General features: G+C 43.9%; 1 protein-coding gene across 6 annotated transcripts in view; it reads left to right on the top strand.

Moving 5' to 3' along the window:
- EVI5L (ecotropic viral integration site 5 like) overlaps positions 1 to 14,690 on the top strand; it is a 93,503-nt gene that overhangs the window by 20,918 nt on the left and 57,895 nt on the right. For all 6 annotated transcript variants that reach the window (XM_068274547.1, XM_068274543.1, XM_068274546.1 and 3 more), the window contains exon 2: positions 5,640 to 5,800. In XM_068274547.1, coding sequence (XP_068130648.1) covers positions 5,640 to 5,800 — 161 coding nt within the window. The remainder of the gene's footprint in view (positions 1 to 5,639; positions 5,801 to 14,690) is intronic.

The following is a 14,690-nucleotide window of genomic DNA, read 5'->3' as shown; positions in this document are numbered from 1 at the left end:
AGGGGGAAAATTCTGGGCTGCAGGAAGGGGAGTGAATAATTGCTGCACTTGGAAGCCTGGATGAGGTATTAGCTGCACTTAACCTCCTTAGCGGTATGGACGACTATATACGCCCATTACCGCCGGAGGTCGCCGCTCAGGCCCTGCAGGGCCGATATTTATCAAATAAAAAGCAGCACACGCAGCCGGCACTTTGCCAGCCGCGTATGCTGCCTGATCGCCGCCGCTCTGCGGCGAGCCACCCGAGCCCTGCGCAAATAGTTCTGGCCAGCGCTAAGGGCTGGATCGGAGGCGGCTGACGTCCATGACGTCACTCTGCTCGTCGCTATGGCGACGAGGTAAGCAAAACAAGGGAGGTTGCTCATTGCGGCCTTCCTTGTTAATTCTGATCGCCGGAGGCGATCGGAATTACGCTTCAGGAGCGCCCTCTAGTGGGCTTTCATGCAGCCAACTTTCAGTTGGCTGCATGAAATAGTTTTTTTTTATAAAAAAAAAAAACTCTCCCGCAGCCGCCCTGGCGATCTTAATAGAACGCCAGGGAGGTTAAAGGGAACCAGAGACGAACGGTCTTTAAAAAATGAAAAAAGATGTTATACATACCTGGGGCTTCCTCCAGCCCCATTAGCCTGGATCGCTCCCACACCGCCGTCCTCCGCTGCCTCTTTCGACGTTACCGGATCCCGTTGCTTCCGGCGAACGTGGCCAATTGCATGCAAGTGCAGGGACTCCCTCCATATCTTTACGCCTGCGCAGTATGGAGAGAGCGCACTGCGCTTGCACTGACTGGCCGAAATGACGGGACCCGGTACCGGCGGATAGAGGCAGCGGAGGACGGCGGTGTGGGAGCGATCCAGGCTGATGGGGCTGGAGGAAGCCCCAGGTATGTATAACATCTTTTTTCTGTCGTCTCTGGTTCTCTTTAAGGTACAGGAGGGGTTAATGGCTGCAATACTGTATGCAGTGCAGTCATTAACCCCTCCTGGTCCTCAAGTGCAGCTGTTAATTCTTCCTGGTCCCTAAATGCAGCCACTAACTTTGCTTTGTAGACTTATACTTGTCAATAAAAAATTCCAGCTTGAGAGGATCAAATATTTGAGTTGACTTATACACGAGGTCAACTTGTATTCCAGTATATACGGTAGTTTTTAAAAATATTATTATTATTATTATTATTATTATTATTAAATGAAAAGCATGTTGTTTGCTAAACTTTTTTTTTTTGTGTGAAAAGTTTATAAGAAATACTATAAAATGCATATAAGCTGCCTGATCCAGAGCTTTAAAGGACCACTATCGCAAAAAGTGTAAAATGTAAAATACATGGGTACACGTACAAATAAGAAGTACATTTCCTCCACAGTACGATGAGCCATAAATTACTTTTCTCTTGTGTCGCTTACAGTAAGTATTAAAAATCTGACAGAACCAACAGGTTTTGGACTAGTCCAACTCTCCATGGGGAATTCTCAGGGTTTTCTTTATTTTGAAAAGCATTTTATGAATGGCAGTTTCTCTGTCCAACTGCCAAATCAGTGTGCAGTGAGCAGGGAGGCCTGCCAGCATCATCCAGTGTCTTTATGAAGAATAAAGGCCATGCTGAGATTCCCCTATGGAGAGATGGACTAGTTTAAAACCTGTCGCTTCTGTCTTACTGTAGACAAGACAAGACAAATAACATTTATATCGCGCTTTTCTCCTGGCGGACTCAAAGCGCCAGAGCTGCAGCCACTGGGACGTGCTCTATAGGCAGTAGCAGTGTTAGGGAGACTTGCCAAAGGTCTCCTACTGCATAGGTGCTGGCTTACTGAACAGGCAGAGCTGAGATTCAAACCCTGGTCTCCTGTGTCAGAGGCAGAGCCCTTACCCATTACACCATCCAGCCACACTCTGTAAATGCCAGCAACATAGGAGAAAAGTAATTTATGGCTCATTTTACTCAGGAAGAAACATACTTCTTATTTGTACGTGTACACATGCATTCTGAATGTTACAATTTTCGCGATAACCTTTAACCAGTTTCATGCCTGCTATATCTCCTCAGTTGTTTCTTCCCACCCTCCTCAAGCAGCATTGCTCTGTTGAATGTTTAATGCGGTACGTTCAGTGATGTCAGTAATAAGTGGGTCACTCTTCCTATCAGGTGATGAGTCAGAGCCAAGGTGTTGCTATGCAGATTGCTGTGGTCGGGATGGGTAGCATTGCTTCATTACTAGTCTGACGAGAGATGAAAGGCTATTACATTTCATCATGCAGCCGGGCTTTAAAGTTTGTGAACCCTTTAAAATATTCTAGAATTCCATAAGAATGTGACCTAAACATCATCTGATTTTCAATCAAGTCCTAGAAGTAATGACGAAAACCTAGTGAAACAATAATAATCAATCATATTTGGTGATGTATTTATCCAGTAATATCATTTTAGGCTGCGGTCACATTATGCCAAGGGATATATTTGTACTTTTTATTGCCCAGTGTTCTCACCAGGCTCTTTTAGCCGGGTGCTGCACACGGCTGCTTTTGGTAAGCACTTGGCTGCCATTGGCTCACCTCCTCCTATTCTATAAGCAGAGTTGCACACAGATGCACCTGGCCCTGCATTCTCTCATCTCGCTCCATCCAGCTACTATTTCATGCCACCAGGCTTGAAAAAATTTCTGAGTACAGTGCCGCCCAAGTCCCACTATTACCAGCTGCCCCCGGACCGACCGGAATTGGATTGTAGGCTTCTCTGAGGACAGTTAGTGAAGAGATGGCAGGGATTAGATTGTAAGCTTCTTGGCAAGCTGCACATTCGAGGAGTGAAGATGTCATAAAGCAAGATAGAAGAGACGTTGGCACTGCAGTCACTGTCTTCTCTAAGGGTAGAAGGGGGGGGGCGGCACAATCACAGGCAACCAGGTATGGATGGTGTGAATCTTCAGCGTGCAGAAATTGTCTAGATGCTGGAAGGAGGAGAAAAGCGCCGGCACTGCTGTCCTTCACTTTATTCAAAAGTCTGACATGGTGTACATGGTAAAAACATATATATGAAAAAAATAGTGGCACATACCCAGGGTGGACGTGAATGGATGCGGTGGGTGCAGAGGGTGAGGAACCTTACGGCCGTTTCGCGCTCATGCGCTTCTACGGAGGCTCGAGGAGTGACGGGCACCTCAAAGATCACTTTAAATGCCTGTTTGTTGCCCCTGTGCGCCAGATCTGCTCACCGCTATGTGCAAATTTTGGCTAGCAGGATAATTGTTCGGTAAGCTAACTGCTGCTGCCCACAGCCCGCCCCTTGCTTTCCTGCTGCCCTAGGTCGTGGCCTTGCCTGAAATCCGGCCATGACAATGCTGTGTTACCATTTACACTACCGTACTTTATTAACCTTTTGGGGACCGCCTATATTAGATCCTACGCCGCACTTTTGGCTGTTCTAGCGCGATGCGGCATAGGATCTATGCTGTCCGCCGTTTCCGCTACCGATGTGATCGTGCGCACCCGAGAGGGGAGATTAAGCTGTCATATGACAGCTGACATCTCCCCTCAGTGTTCAGAAGCCATCGCGTATGGTTTCTGCTCACGTGATCCCTATGATCGCCAGCGGATCGTAGTGATCACTGTGACAGCTGCGGCGGTAGGGGGGGGGGGGGGAGAAGAAGATCCACTCGCCTCCCTGACGTTCCCACGCCGATCTGCGCTCCCCTCCACTCTGGCCAGCATCCCTGCTCGCTCTGACGCCAGTGCAGGGTCCCGGCTCATCAAGCCGCAACCCAGAACTGAGAGTCAGTACGAGCGGGGATGCTGACCGAAGTGGAGGGGTCCACTGCAGCTCATTGCTGGAGCCTGGAAGTTGAGTAAAGGCTTCTGCATACAGGGGGGACCTCTGGATCAAACAGGGACTCCATGCCCAGCTAGTGCTACCAGGAATCTAGCTGCCTGACCTTCTCAAACGCGCCCCCCCTCCCCCCGCATGTAAATTCGCCTGGTTATTAAAGGGTGTTAAGCGGCCGGTCCCCAAAGGGTTAGCATTGCGTCGCAGCGCAGTCTGTTGCCTCGATGCAAGTGAAACTCCACGGTTTTTGACCATGTGCATGAGGAGCACACTGTTCACTATCGAGCAAATTAAACTGTATACGTTGATTCCAAACAGGAGTGACTGTTCGTGAGCATGCCGCTGTTATATGTATAAACTCATTCACCACATAAGGATCAATGAAATACTGGAGATACGCCTCCTATCCCACTTTGAATTCATGATTGCCATAATTTTAGAAAAAAGTTAAATAGAAGGCTTTGCTAAGTATTTAAACACATTGCAGTGCCCACACAGACCCACATCTGTACTAAAATATTAAACTGGTCCAGGGCCGCTCGTAGTGAAAACTATGCCACAACTGTGGCCTGATGTGGTGTAGTTTTAACTACAGCCGCTCCCGTGCACGGAATTACTTGTCCCCACCGGAACAAAACTCTGCTCCCTAACAGATTGGCTCAGTACCAGGGTCAGGAGCCAATTTCGATGACTCCTGATCTGTGATCTCTATCTGCCAATTACAGTGATCACAAAGCAAGAAATCAGAATATTATAACCAGCATTTCAGAGCAACAGAAGACCTGTTTATCAAATTAATAAACTGCCTGTCCTTCCTAAAGTGCACCTCTGATCCTCCTAAATATTGGCTGTGTGATGGCACCTTGGGATTAAAGTCCTCTCTACCACTGATGTTCTGGAGTGTTGGCTTCTGTTGCATTTGTATTGATTACCTTACACCACCGTGCCCCCCAATGCCCCTAAAGGTATATGCCCTGTAATGTTCTTATCATGCAAATATAGATAGAACAGCCATCTGTTATATTTCTCCATATAATTACACGTACGGCATTTTTAGATAGGTTTGATCAGTTCCTCCCACCATAATCGGTCCTTCTCCTTAGGCCTTGTTCACACTAGCAATGCATTTGGCTATGCATTCGGAACACATGAAAGCGATTGCAAACTACCTGCATTGCCGTGTTTAAGATTGCTGATCTCATTCACTACAGTAAATTGGTCGATGTTGCCTTTTACAAAAATGCGCGTTGCAGTGCAATATCGCATCAAGACGTGAAGAGTGAACCTCACACAATGTTGCCTATGCACTTCTGATGTTTCTGTGTATTACACACGCCACACGCGGGCCCGAAATGCTCATGGCAACTCTTCATAGTGTGAACAAGACCTGAGATAAGCCATTCTCTCGCCTGACCTACCTTGTCTGCACTTCTGACTGATTTATATAGCATGACTGTGTGGAGATCTTCTCATGTGTGCAGGAGATATTTCCTATCACAGAGAACATCACAGGGCCAGAAAGAAAATCACTATGCATGGAAAAACTCTTAACTGCAATACAATTTTTTTTTATACTTAGTCATTTCCATGTTTTTATATGTGAAAACCATGACCTGATTCTTCAGTTCTGCTGACCAGCTTCTATATTTGAGGTTTATTAGTCCAGCACCAATTCAGTATTGCTTTTTTTTTTTTTTCTTACTTTTGATGATTGTGTTTCCACTCTACATTACTCTTCAGAAACTCCTTTTTCTTGGTTGTGGCAAATCACTTCTGCTGTCTTTTCCACTCTCGTTCACTGACCAGTACTGTTCTGCTATTTCAGATGAGTATTCTGGCCCCACTCCGCCTCGCAGACATGGCCAGCCCGACCCTGAGCCCAGATGACTCATCCCTGTCTGCAGCAGTCAGCATCTCTCCCTCCGACTCTGAGAACCTCAGTCCAGATGAACTGGAGCTGCTCAGCAAACTGGAGGAGCAGAACAGGTATGCAGGCTGGGTTATGGTTGGTGTGGGCAGTACGTGTTACAGTATTAGAATGGCTGGATAGTGTACTGGTTAAGCGCTCTGCCTCTGACACAGGAGACCTGTGTTTGAATCTCGACTCGTCCTATTCAGTAGGCCAGCACCTATTCAGTGAGGAGTTCTTGGGCAAGACTCTCTAACACTGCTAATGCCTACTGAACGCGCCCTAGTGGCTGCAGCTCAAGCGCTTTGAGTCTACCCAGAGAAAAGTGCAGTATAAATGTTATTTATCTTGTCTGTTTGTCTCGTATTACTAATGGTGCTGTATAAATCCTCATCCCTTGTGGTATTGTACAGAGTAAGAAATCGACAAGGGTACCTAAAAATACAGACATTGGTATGCATTAAAAAATAGACATATTGGTGCGTAATAAAGAAATTTTAACAGTAATATATAGAGGAAGAAATGGAAGCAGTATCAGACTTTGTATTCTTGGGCTCAGAGATCACTGCAGACAGAGAATGCAGACTTGGAAATATTACATGTACTCCTTTGAAGGAAAGCAATGAGAAACGTGGGCAATGTAATAAAACGCAGAGATGTAACCTTGTCAACAAAGGTTCGTATAGTCAAAGCCATGGTTTTACCAGTAGTAATGTATGGTTGTGAGAGTTGGACCATAATGAAGGCTCAGCACCGAATAATCAACACCTTCGAGCTGTGGTGCTGGAGAAGACATTTGAGAGTTCCTTGAACTGCAAGAAGATCCAGTCAATCCTTAAAGTGTACCTGTAGGAAAAAGGCATGACTCTATGTGGAACTCTCCTCAGGAGGGGGAAGCCTCTGGATCCGGTTAAGCCTTTCCCCGTTCTCCTCTAGGACTCCGTTCCAGCGCCAGAGCCCCTGAAAAATCGCTTCATTGGAAAACACTGAGCCCGACCGGCGTGGTAGCACAGACCCGGGCCCATGCTACTGCACAAGCACAGTGCGGCCACACTTTGGAGTCTTATCGCTGCATCGGCCTGGCTGAGTAGGAAGAGCGAAGCCTCTCCAGCATCTCTCGCAAGCCAAGAATGCTAAATAAGCAGTAGCAAACTTCACAGGTTTGCTTTAAGATATTTACCCTAACTGTTCATTGGAAGGAGCAATGGTGAAGCTGAAAAACGGTGACACATAATGAGAAGCAAACAACAAGATTTGACCTTATTCGAGACCTAATAAAATGTAACTTTTACTTCATATTTATTAAAAACGTACAATATTTTCTATTTTTCCTTTTTACCAATTTTTCAATTGTTTGGCTGGGCAGTTAAATAAATATTTTAACCCAGAGGGCAATATATGTTAATTAGCCATCCAGGGTTACTGCCTTCAGCCAAACACTAATTATGCTGAGTATTTTCTACCTAAATAAAGAGAAAGCCCTCCACCAAACCGACATGTTTCGGCTCATAAAAATAGAGCCGTCGTCAGGGCATATATAATTAAAGTGCTAGGGTGCAAAGTGCATTATAGTAGAGACACACAGCTATTTACAAAAACATTGTCAAGGAAAACAAAAAAAAGAGAGATGTTCTCTCAAGCAAAGTCAGCTATCAAATGAGCAGCGTTGCTCATCTCCCTTATATATCCATGGGAGTGGGTGGAGTTATATCATTTGGTACCTCCCATCAACCATTAGGATTTCCATTGGTCCAAATGGTCATCAGTCAAAATCCCCTAAATCCTATTGGATACTCTATCTTCCCCCTGTGATTAAAAAACCTTATGTCTGCAAACTCTATAACTCCACAAAGTTCACTATGACTAATATACCTTCCTTTACAAATGATGGTTCCAGAGAGGTGTCCCAACCGGCATAAATCTCTCAGAACGCCGTTCTCGGCGAAGATCTCCATAGAAATACATTGGGGCCTCCCCATTGGTCCAGAACAACGCATGTGACTCAGCGTCATCCATGCCTCCCCTCCTACTACGTCATGAGGGAAACCGCCTCGTAGTACGTTCCCCGCTGCCTCCGATGTACGGGGGCGTGTTCTCAAGACGCGTCACTATTGCCATAGTAACGGTAAACAGCCGGCTCTTCCGCATTCATTAAATATACTTCTGCGGGATAGTGCGTATTGTCCGCTTGTTTTCATGGCAACCTCTCAGCGCGTCCATGTTACCATAGTGACAGTAAGCAGCCAGTTCTTCCGCATTCACTGAATACATGTCTGCAGAGTGACACGCATTATCCACCCGTCTCCATGGCAGCCTCTCAGATACAAACTCTTCCACTTTCTCTAATACACGTCTGCATGGTGTATCTATCCATAAAGCACACCGCTTAAAATGGAAGTATAATAATATTTCTCAAATCCCCCAAAAATTTTTATTATTAATCCTTCTGCAATATTACAATTAGCTTGGGACCTTATTTACAAATACCCAGTATCATTATGCCTAATTATTATTTACAATTAGATAGTGTTACATTTATATCAGAAAGCCAAATAACCCTCATAATTTATATAATATTAGAATAGGTGCACGGGAGTATATCTGGGAATGCAACAAAACTTTGCCTTACCAGGTTTATATCAATACCCTATACACCTTGAAACCAACAATTGTCACTACTACTAGCAGGAAAAAATAAAAATCCCATAACTGTAATAATATAATGAAATGAGCAGGTACTTGTAGATGTATCTCAGACCCTATAGCAATACCTAATTGCAAGGAATGAGGGATAATGTCGAGCAAGTGAATAGGGGAACTATGCGGAATCACCTTCTTCCAAAGGTCCCTCAGGACCGAGTGAGGAGGGGGAAGGGGGGGGGGGGAACCATTTATTTTAAGAGGAAGGAATAAAAGACGAAGGTATCATGAACTCATAAGGAAACTTTATATAAATGGGGTATAAGTAAAACCCTCATTGAGTCCCCTGGGACTCATAGTTCCCAGACGGTATATCCATTTAGCCTCCAACTGGCGCAGTTTTAAATCTAGATTACCACCTCTTGGGCCCATCTTCCATTGTTGCAAAACAAAGAATTTAACACAATTTACATTACCATCATGAACCTCTCTAAAGTGTCTCGATACCGGGGTATCTTTCGGATTCCTTATATTTCCCAGGTGCTCCAGAATTCTTTGTTTCACCTGTCTTGTTGTTTCACCAATATACAGTTTTGGGCAGGGGCATTCTATACCATACACCACCCCTTCTGTCTCGCAGTTAAAGAAATCCAGAATTTGGTACAGTTTCTCATCTTTAGGGGCCACAAAATTCTTACATATTTTCACATTTGGACAGGCTTTACACCGGCCACATTTATACATCCCCTTCAATGGCCTCTCCAACCATGTCTTTTTAATTGGCCTATTTGTTATCGGTAGGAAAGAATGAACCAATTGATCTCCAATATTCCTTCCTCTCCTATAAGTGACCAGGGGCGTTTTTGGAAGGATCTCTTTCAATTGAGGGTCCAGTTGGAGGACCGTCCAGTGCTTATTCAAAATCTTCTTTATTTCTTCCGACTCCTGGGAGAAAGTGCTAACAATTCGCATGTTTTTGCCCCCCACCTCATCCTGCCTCTCTCTTGGTACTAAAAGTTCTTCCCTTTTCAAATCTCTCACTTTATTAAAAGCTTCATCAATTACGTAGGTAGGATAGCCTCTCTCTCTAAATCTGCTTGTTAGTGTTGCACATTCCTCTTTAAAATCCTCATCCTTTGAGCAGTTTCTCCGTGCTCTGATATATTGTCCCTTGGAAATACCTTTCTTTAATGGGACAGGGTGATGGCTTTCCCATGAGAGAAGAGAATTGGTGGATGTCGGTTTGCGATAGATTTTTGTCACCAAACCCCCAGTTTCTGATTTACTGATTTCCACATCAAGGAAATTCAGAGACCTTTTATCAATTTCATAGGTGAAAAACATACCAATCTCATTTTGATTCAAACGTTGCACAAATTGGACAAACTTTGTCCTGGGGCCGTCCCACAGAATGAAGACATCGTCTATGAAACGACCCCAAAACAACACACAGGACGTGAATTCTGCCAACTCGGCCGAAAACACTACAGTATCCTCCCACCAACCCAGGAAAAGGTTGGCATATGACGGCGCACAGCTCGTCCCCATAGCACATCCTCGTCTTTGAGTATAGAATTTGTTTTGAAACAGGAAGTAATTGTGATTTAAGATGAATTCCAACATATCTGTAATCAATCCTGAGTGTTCACGTAAATGTACACTTCTACCCTGCAGAAAATAATTTACAGCCCCTATACCCAATTCATGTTTGATGTTATTGTATAGGGCCTCTACATCTAGGCTAGCCAGCCAAACATCCTCAGTTACTGTTAAATCTTGCAATCTATTCAATAAATCCATTGTATCCCTAATGTATGATGGAAGACTACTTACAAAGGGTCTCAAGAAGAAATCCACATATTTACTTATCTGCTCTGTTAAACATCCATTTCCTGAGATGATTGGTCTCCCGGGTGGATTTTCCAGCCTCTTATGTATTTTGGGAAGGGAATAGAATGTGGCTATTGTAGGGTGTTTTGTTAATAAATTCTGCAGGTCATTTTTGGATAGTATTCCCTCATCTACAGCTCCCTTCAAGAGTGATTCCAATTCACTATAATACGCTTGTGTGGGGTTCCGATCCAGCCTCTCATAGTGTTCTCTGTTATTCAAAATTTGCATGCACATATTGATGTATTGATCTTTTTTCATCAAAACTATGTTGCCCCCTTTGTCAGATTTCTTGAAAATTAGCTCATCATTTTTACCCAAATTCTCATAATGAGAAGGCAAGATTTATCTGAGAAGTCCCCGGTACTGGGAAAGATCTAGTGTAAATAGATTAGGGGAGGACGGGCGATGAGATGGCTAGATAGTATCATGGTAGCAACAAACTTGGACAAACTGGTGAATGGGAACATGCATGTGCTTGCACAAATCTGTCCTGTAACTGAGCACAGGTGCGCACATGCCACCCATAAGAAAGCAGAGACGAGCATCTACGCCTCTGGGATGGAAGCAGTACACCCGCGGGGCATAGATATACTGCCGCAATCATGGCTAGTGGTTAAAGAATACCAGAGCTGACGCACATTTTTTTTAAAACCAGTCATTTATGTGAAGCAGTCCTCATATCCACCACTCCCCCCATTCTCCTCCATCCCCCTTCTTTTTCTCACCTAAAAGTCCCCCCTCAGTCAGGTGCGCAGATGCTGACCTGGATGCGCACCCATAGGAAAACCACGTGGCCGAGAGTGCTCTGTGCTCATGCATAATGTCACATTTTATGTCATACACATGCCTGCTCAAGACTGCCTGACCTGGCCGACCCGGAAGTTGCTGAGGGGGGCAGAAGAAAATGGGGGGGGGGGGGGGGAGAAGAGTGTTGAGCTTTAAGACTGTTTTACATACATGCATACTCCCCCCCCCCCCCCCACCCTGTTTTTTAAAATGTGTCAGCTCTGGTATCCTTTAAAGTCTGTGTCCAGTCTCCATTGCAATTTGCACACATTATACTGCCTGCGTCCTTCAACTGCCCACTTTGAACCCAGCCTCAATGCATCAAGTTTGTCTTAATTGGTCCCATCTCTCTAGCACCTTTTTTTGTTTAAAACGCTGCTTGGATAAGAACTTGTTCTCCTTAGTGTTTTGACAGCAATCGAGCTGATCATAAAGCTTTAAAGTGGTCTCCTGAGAGCAGAAATAAATGCAATATCTAGCAATGACTACAGCCACAGAAGATTTGACTCTGCATAGGAGGTGACGTAGCAGAATAATGAAACAATCGACGTTAAATGGTAAAACAAATATGTTAAAATCAATTAGAAGAAAAGGGGGTTATTTTGTCACAAGCTCAATATTCATATCCATATTCTATCAAATTACAATAATGACTAAATACACAAATCCATAACAAAATACATGTGTTGCTGATCAGCAAAGTGTCCTATGCAAAGTTGCACAAAAATACAAATCCATGATTCAAAGCTAATCAACAGCCAAGCTAAATAAAGAGGCAGTAAATTATTTGATAAATAATTGAAAAAAGGGCATCTGTGCAAAACAAAAAACTAAATGGACAAACTACGGTAATAAATATATCGCATATGAGGCTGGAATGGACAACGGCTGCACTAAGCTCAGCAAGAAAGCAATTCTGAGCAGAAATGGGCACAGTGATAAGTGAATAAGCCAGGAATATTGGCTTTTTCGTATTTAGCCAGTGCAGTGGAGTTTTGGGTACCTGAAGTTGGAGGTTTCATAAACTGAGTAGTTGGAGTCGGATGATTTTTGTATCGACTCCACAGCCCTGTATTTAACTTAGCAGTTTGTAAACTTTGAGATATTGGTTTAGTATTTTTTTTTTCAGTTTTGCACAAGACACTTTGCATATCAGCATCAAATATGCATGAATTACTATGTCATGGATTTGTGTAGTTTATTTTTCATTTGTAATTTTGAATATTGATTTGGAAACATATCATTTTTTTTTTTCTTGAGGGCCCTTTCACACTGGGGCGGTGCGGCATTTTTACTGCACCCCACCGCAGGGCAATGTTACTCTGGGACCTTCCATATCGGCGCGATGCAACAGAAGTGACGTTTTCGACGCATCCCGGAAGTCATCGAAGTCTACGGTGATGTGCGTGTTTTATAATGACTGCTGCAAGTTTTACGTGTGGCGCCATATTTTAGCAATACGCTTCCGCGCGTGTGATCGCTTCGCCAACAGGAAGTGAGTGTCACTTCCTGCTTGGCCGGCTGCCAGATGGGAATAACCATGTACTGACCCGGTAGTCGCCGAAGGCCTATTTTTGGCGGTGTGTTACTCGGCCTGCACCACTACCGCAAATCTGCAGTCAGAAACCGGCCTGAATGTATTTGTTTTCCCAATAAGCTTTGATTGTTTTATTATTCCAGCGCCATCCAGGAAGTATTTGACATTCCATATAGGACGCTTTATACAAAAAGCAGCCGCAGACATTTAATTTTTATTTGCCTAACGCATATGGTAATTGTGGCATTTTGCATTGCCTGTAAGCGATATGATGTAAGCGGTTTCTGCAGGACCTCTGCTCACCCAGGATGGTGCTGGACTACAGTGCAGATTTCATTCTCTGTGGCCTCTATAGAGAGCTCATTATCCCAGCCTAGGATGTGTGGCGCTCAGCACTGAGGCGTTTAGTTGGAGCGTGTGTCTGGGAAAAGTCACACAGATTCTCAGCAGGACAATGCTGCACAGATAACTGAGCCAGGATCCATTCACTGGCCTACAATGTCCCCATTGACAAACGCTGAGCTGGATGAATAGCACAGGCCGGCTTCCCTTCCCGACACATTCACTCTGTATTCAAGGCAAAATGTGTACAATTATCTGTATGCCTTGTATTACCCGCTGCGTGCTGCAGAGCCACATCCATCACAAAGGCTTTTTAATATTTCTGCAGTGTTTAGTTACAGTGTTACAAAAAAGCAATGCCTTTCCTGATCTCCAGTAACAAAGCATATTTATCACACTGATCATTTCATTAGCTATTATTTTTTTTTAAATAAACAAGATATAGATACAGAAATGACAGCACTTACATAGTTACATAGTTATTTGGGTTGAAAAAAGACATACGTCCATCGAGTTCAACCAGAGGACAAAGTACAACACCAACACCAGCCTACTCCCTCACATATCCCTGTTGATCCAGAGAAAGGTGAAATATCCTTACAAGGCATGGTCCAATTAGCCCCAAAAGGGGAAAAAATCCTTCCTGACTCCAGATGGCAATCAGATAAAATCCCTGGATCAACATCATTGGGCATTGCCTAGTAATTGTAGCCATGGATGTCTTTCAACGCAAGGAAAGCATCTAAGCCCCCTTTAAATGCAGGTATATAATTTGTCATATATACTTCCTGTGGCAATGCATTCCACATCTTAATCACTCTTACTGTAAAGAACCCTTTCCTATATAAATGGCTAAAAAAGCACTGTTTTCCAATATGAGAGTTAATGCATAACAATACATCATATTAACAGCATATAATCCTATTATATGTACATAAAACAGTTTAGAAGATAAACAGCTGTACATAGTAGTATAGATAGGTCAAGGTTGCATGTAGTTCCGGATAATGTACATGTCAGTAATAACCAGTGGAAAAAAGACTAGAGAGTTGTAAGAGAAAAGAGAGAGGGTATAGGAAAGGGAAGAAGAAGGGAAAGAGAACGGCTCTTGGGCCCACCCATGGACCACCTCCAAGGATCAGTCACCAGCAGTAAGTATTTGAAGTCGGGTTAACATTCAGGGTTGGAACCAGCAGTCGTAATAATATTGTACCATGGTGCCCAAATTTAATCAAATCGCTGCAGACAATTACGATATTTGTAAGTCATTCAATATAGTGGAAGGGCTGTGTTTATTGTACGTTTCCAGAAGTTAGTGGATGGTAGGTTATCTCCTTTCCATACACACAGTATTTCCTTTCGGGCATAATAGCATAGTATATGTATAAAGTATTGGGTATGTTTGCCACAAGAGGCTTCATCCAATAGTCCTAACAATGCTAGTTTGGGAGTCCAAAATGTCATTTATGATCTTAAATATTTTGTTCCAAAAAGGTTTTAATTTGTCGCAACTCCAGAACATATGAAAAAATGTTCCAGTCTCAGTAGAGCATCCAAGTCTGCCACACATGATTGAAGTGTTTTCTGTTACCTTTTCCTGTTACCACCCACATCCTGTCATGGCCACACCCTTTCCTGCTATGTACCCGCCCACATCCGGGCATGGCCACGCTCATTTTTGCAGCAGCGCGCTTTGCGCGTCACACTCTGGCCCCCCGGCCCATTTTCAAAACTCAATGTGGCCCTTGACTTAAAAAGTTTGACCACCC

The sequence above is a fragment of the Hyperolius riggenbachi genome, chromosome 3 (genome assembly GCF_040937935.1).
Source record: "Hyperolius riggenbachi isolate aHypRig1 chromosome 3, aHypRig1.pri, whole genome shotgun sequence".
In the NCBI taxonomy this organism is placed as follows: domain Eukaryota; kingdom Metazoa; phylum Chordata; class Amphibia; order Anura; family Hyperoliidae; genus Hyperolius; species Hyperolius riggenbachi.
Note: the sequence above shows the minus strand (reverse complement) of the source record. Positions and strands in the feature narration are given on the sequence as shown.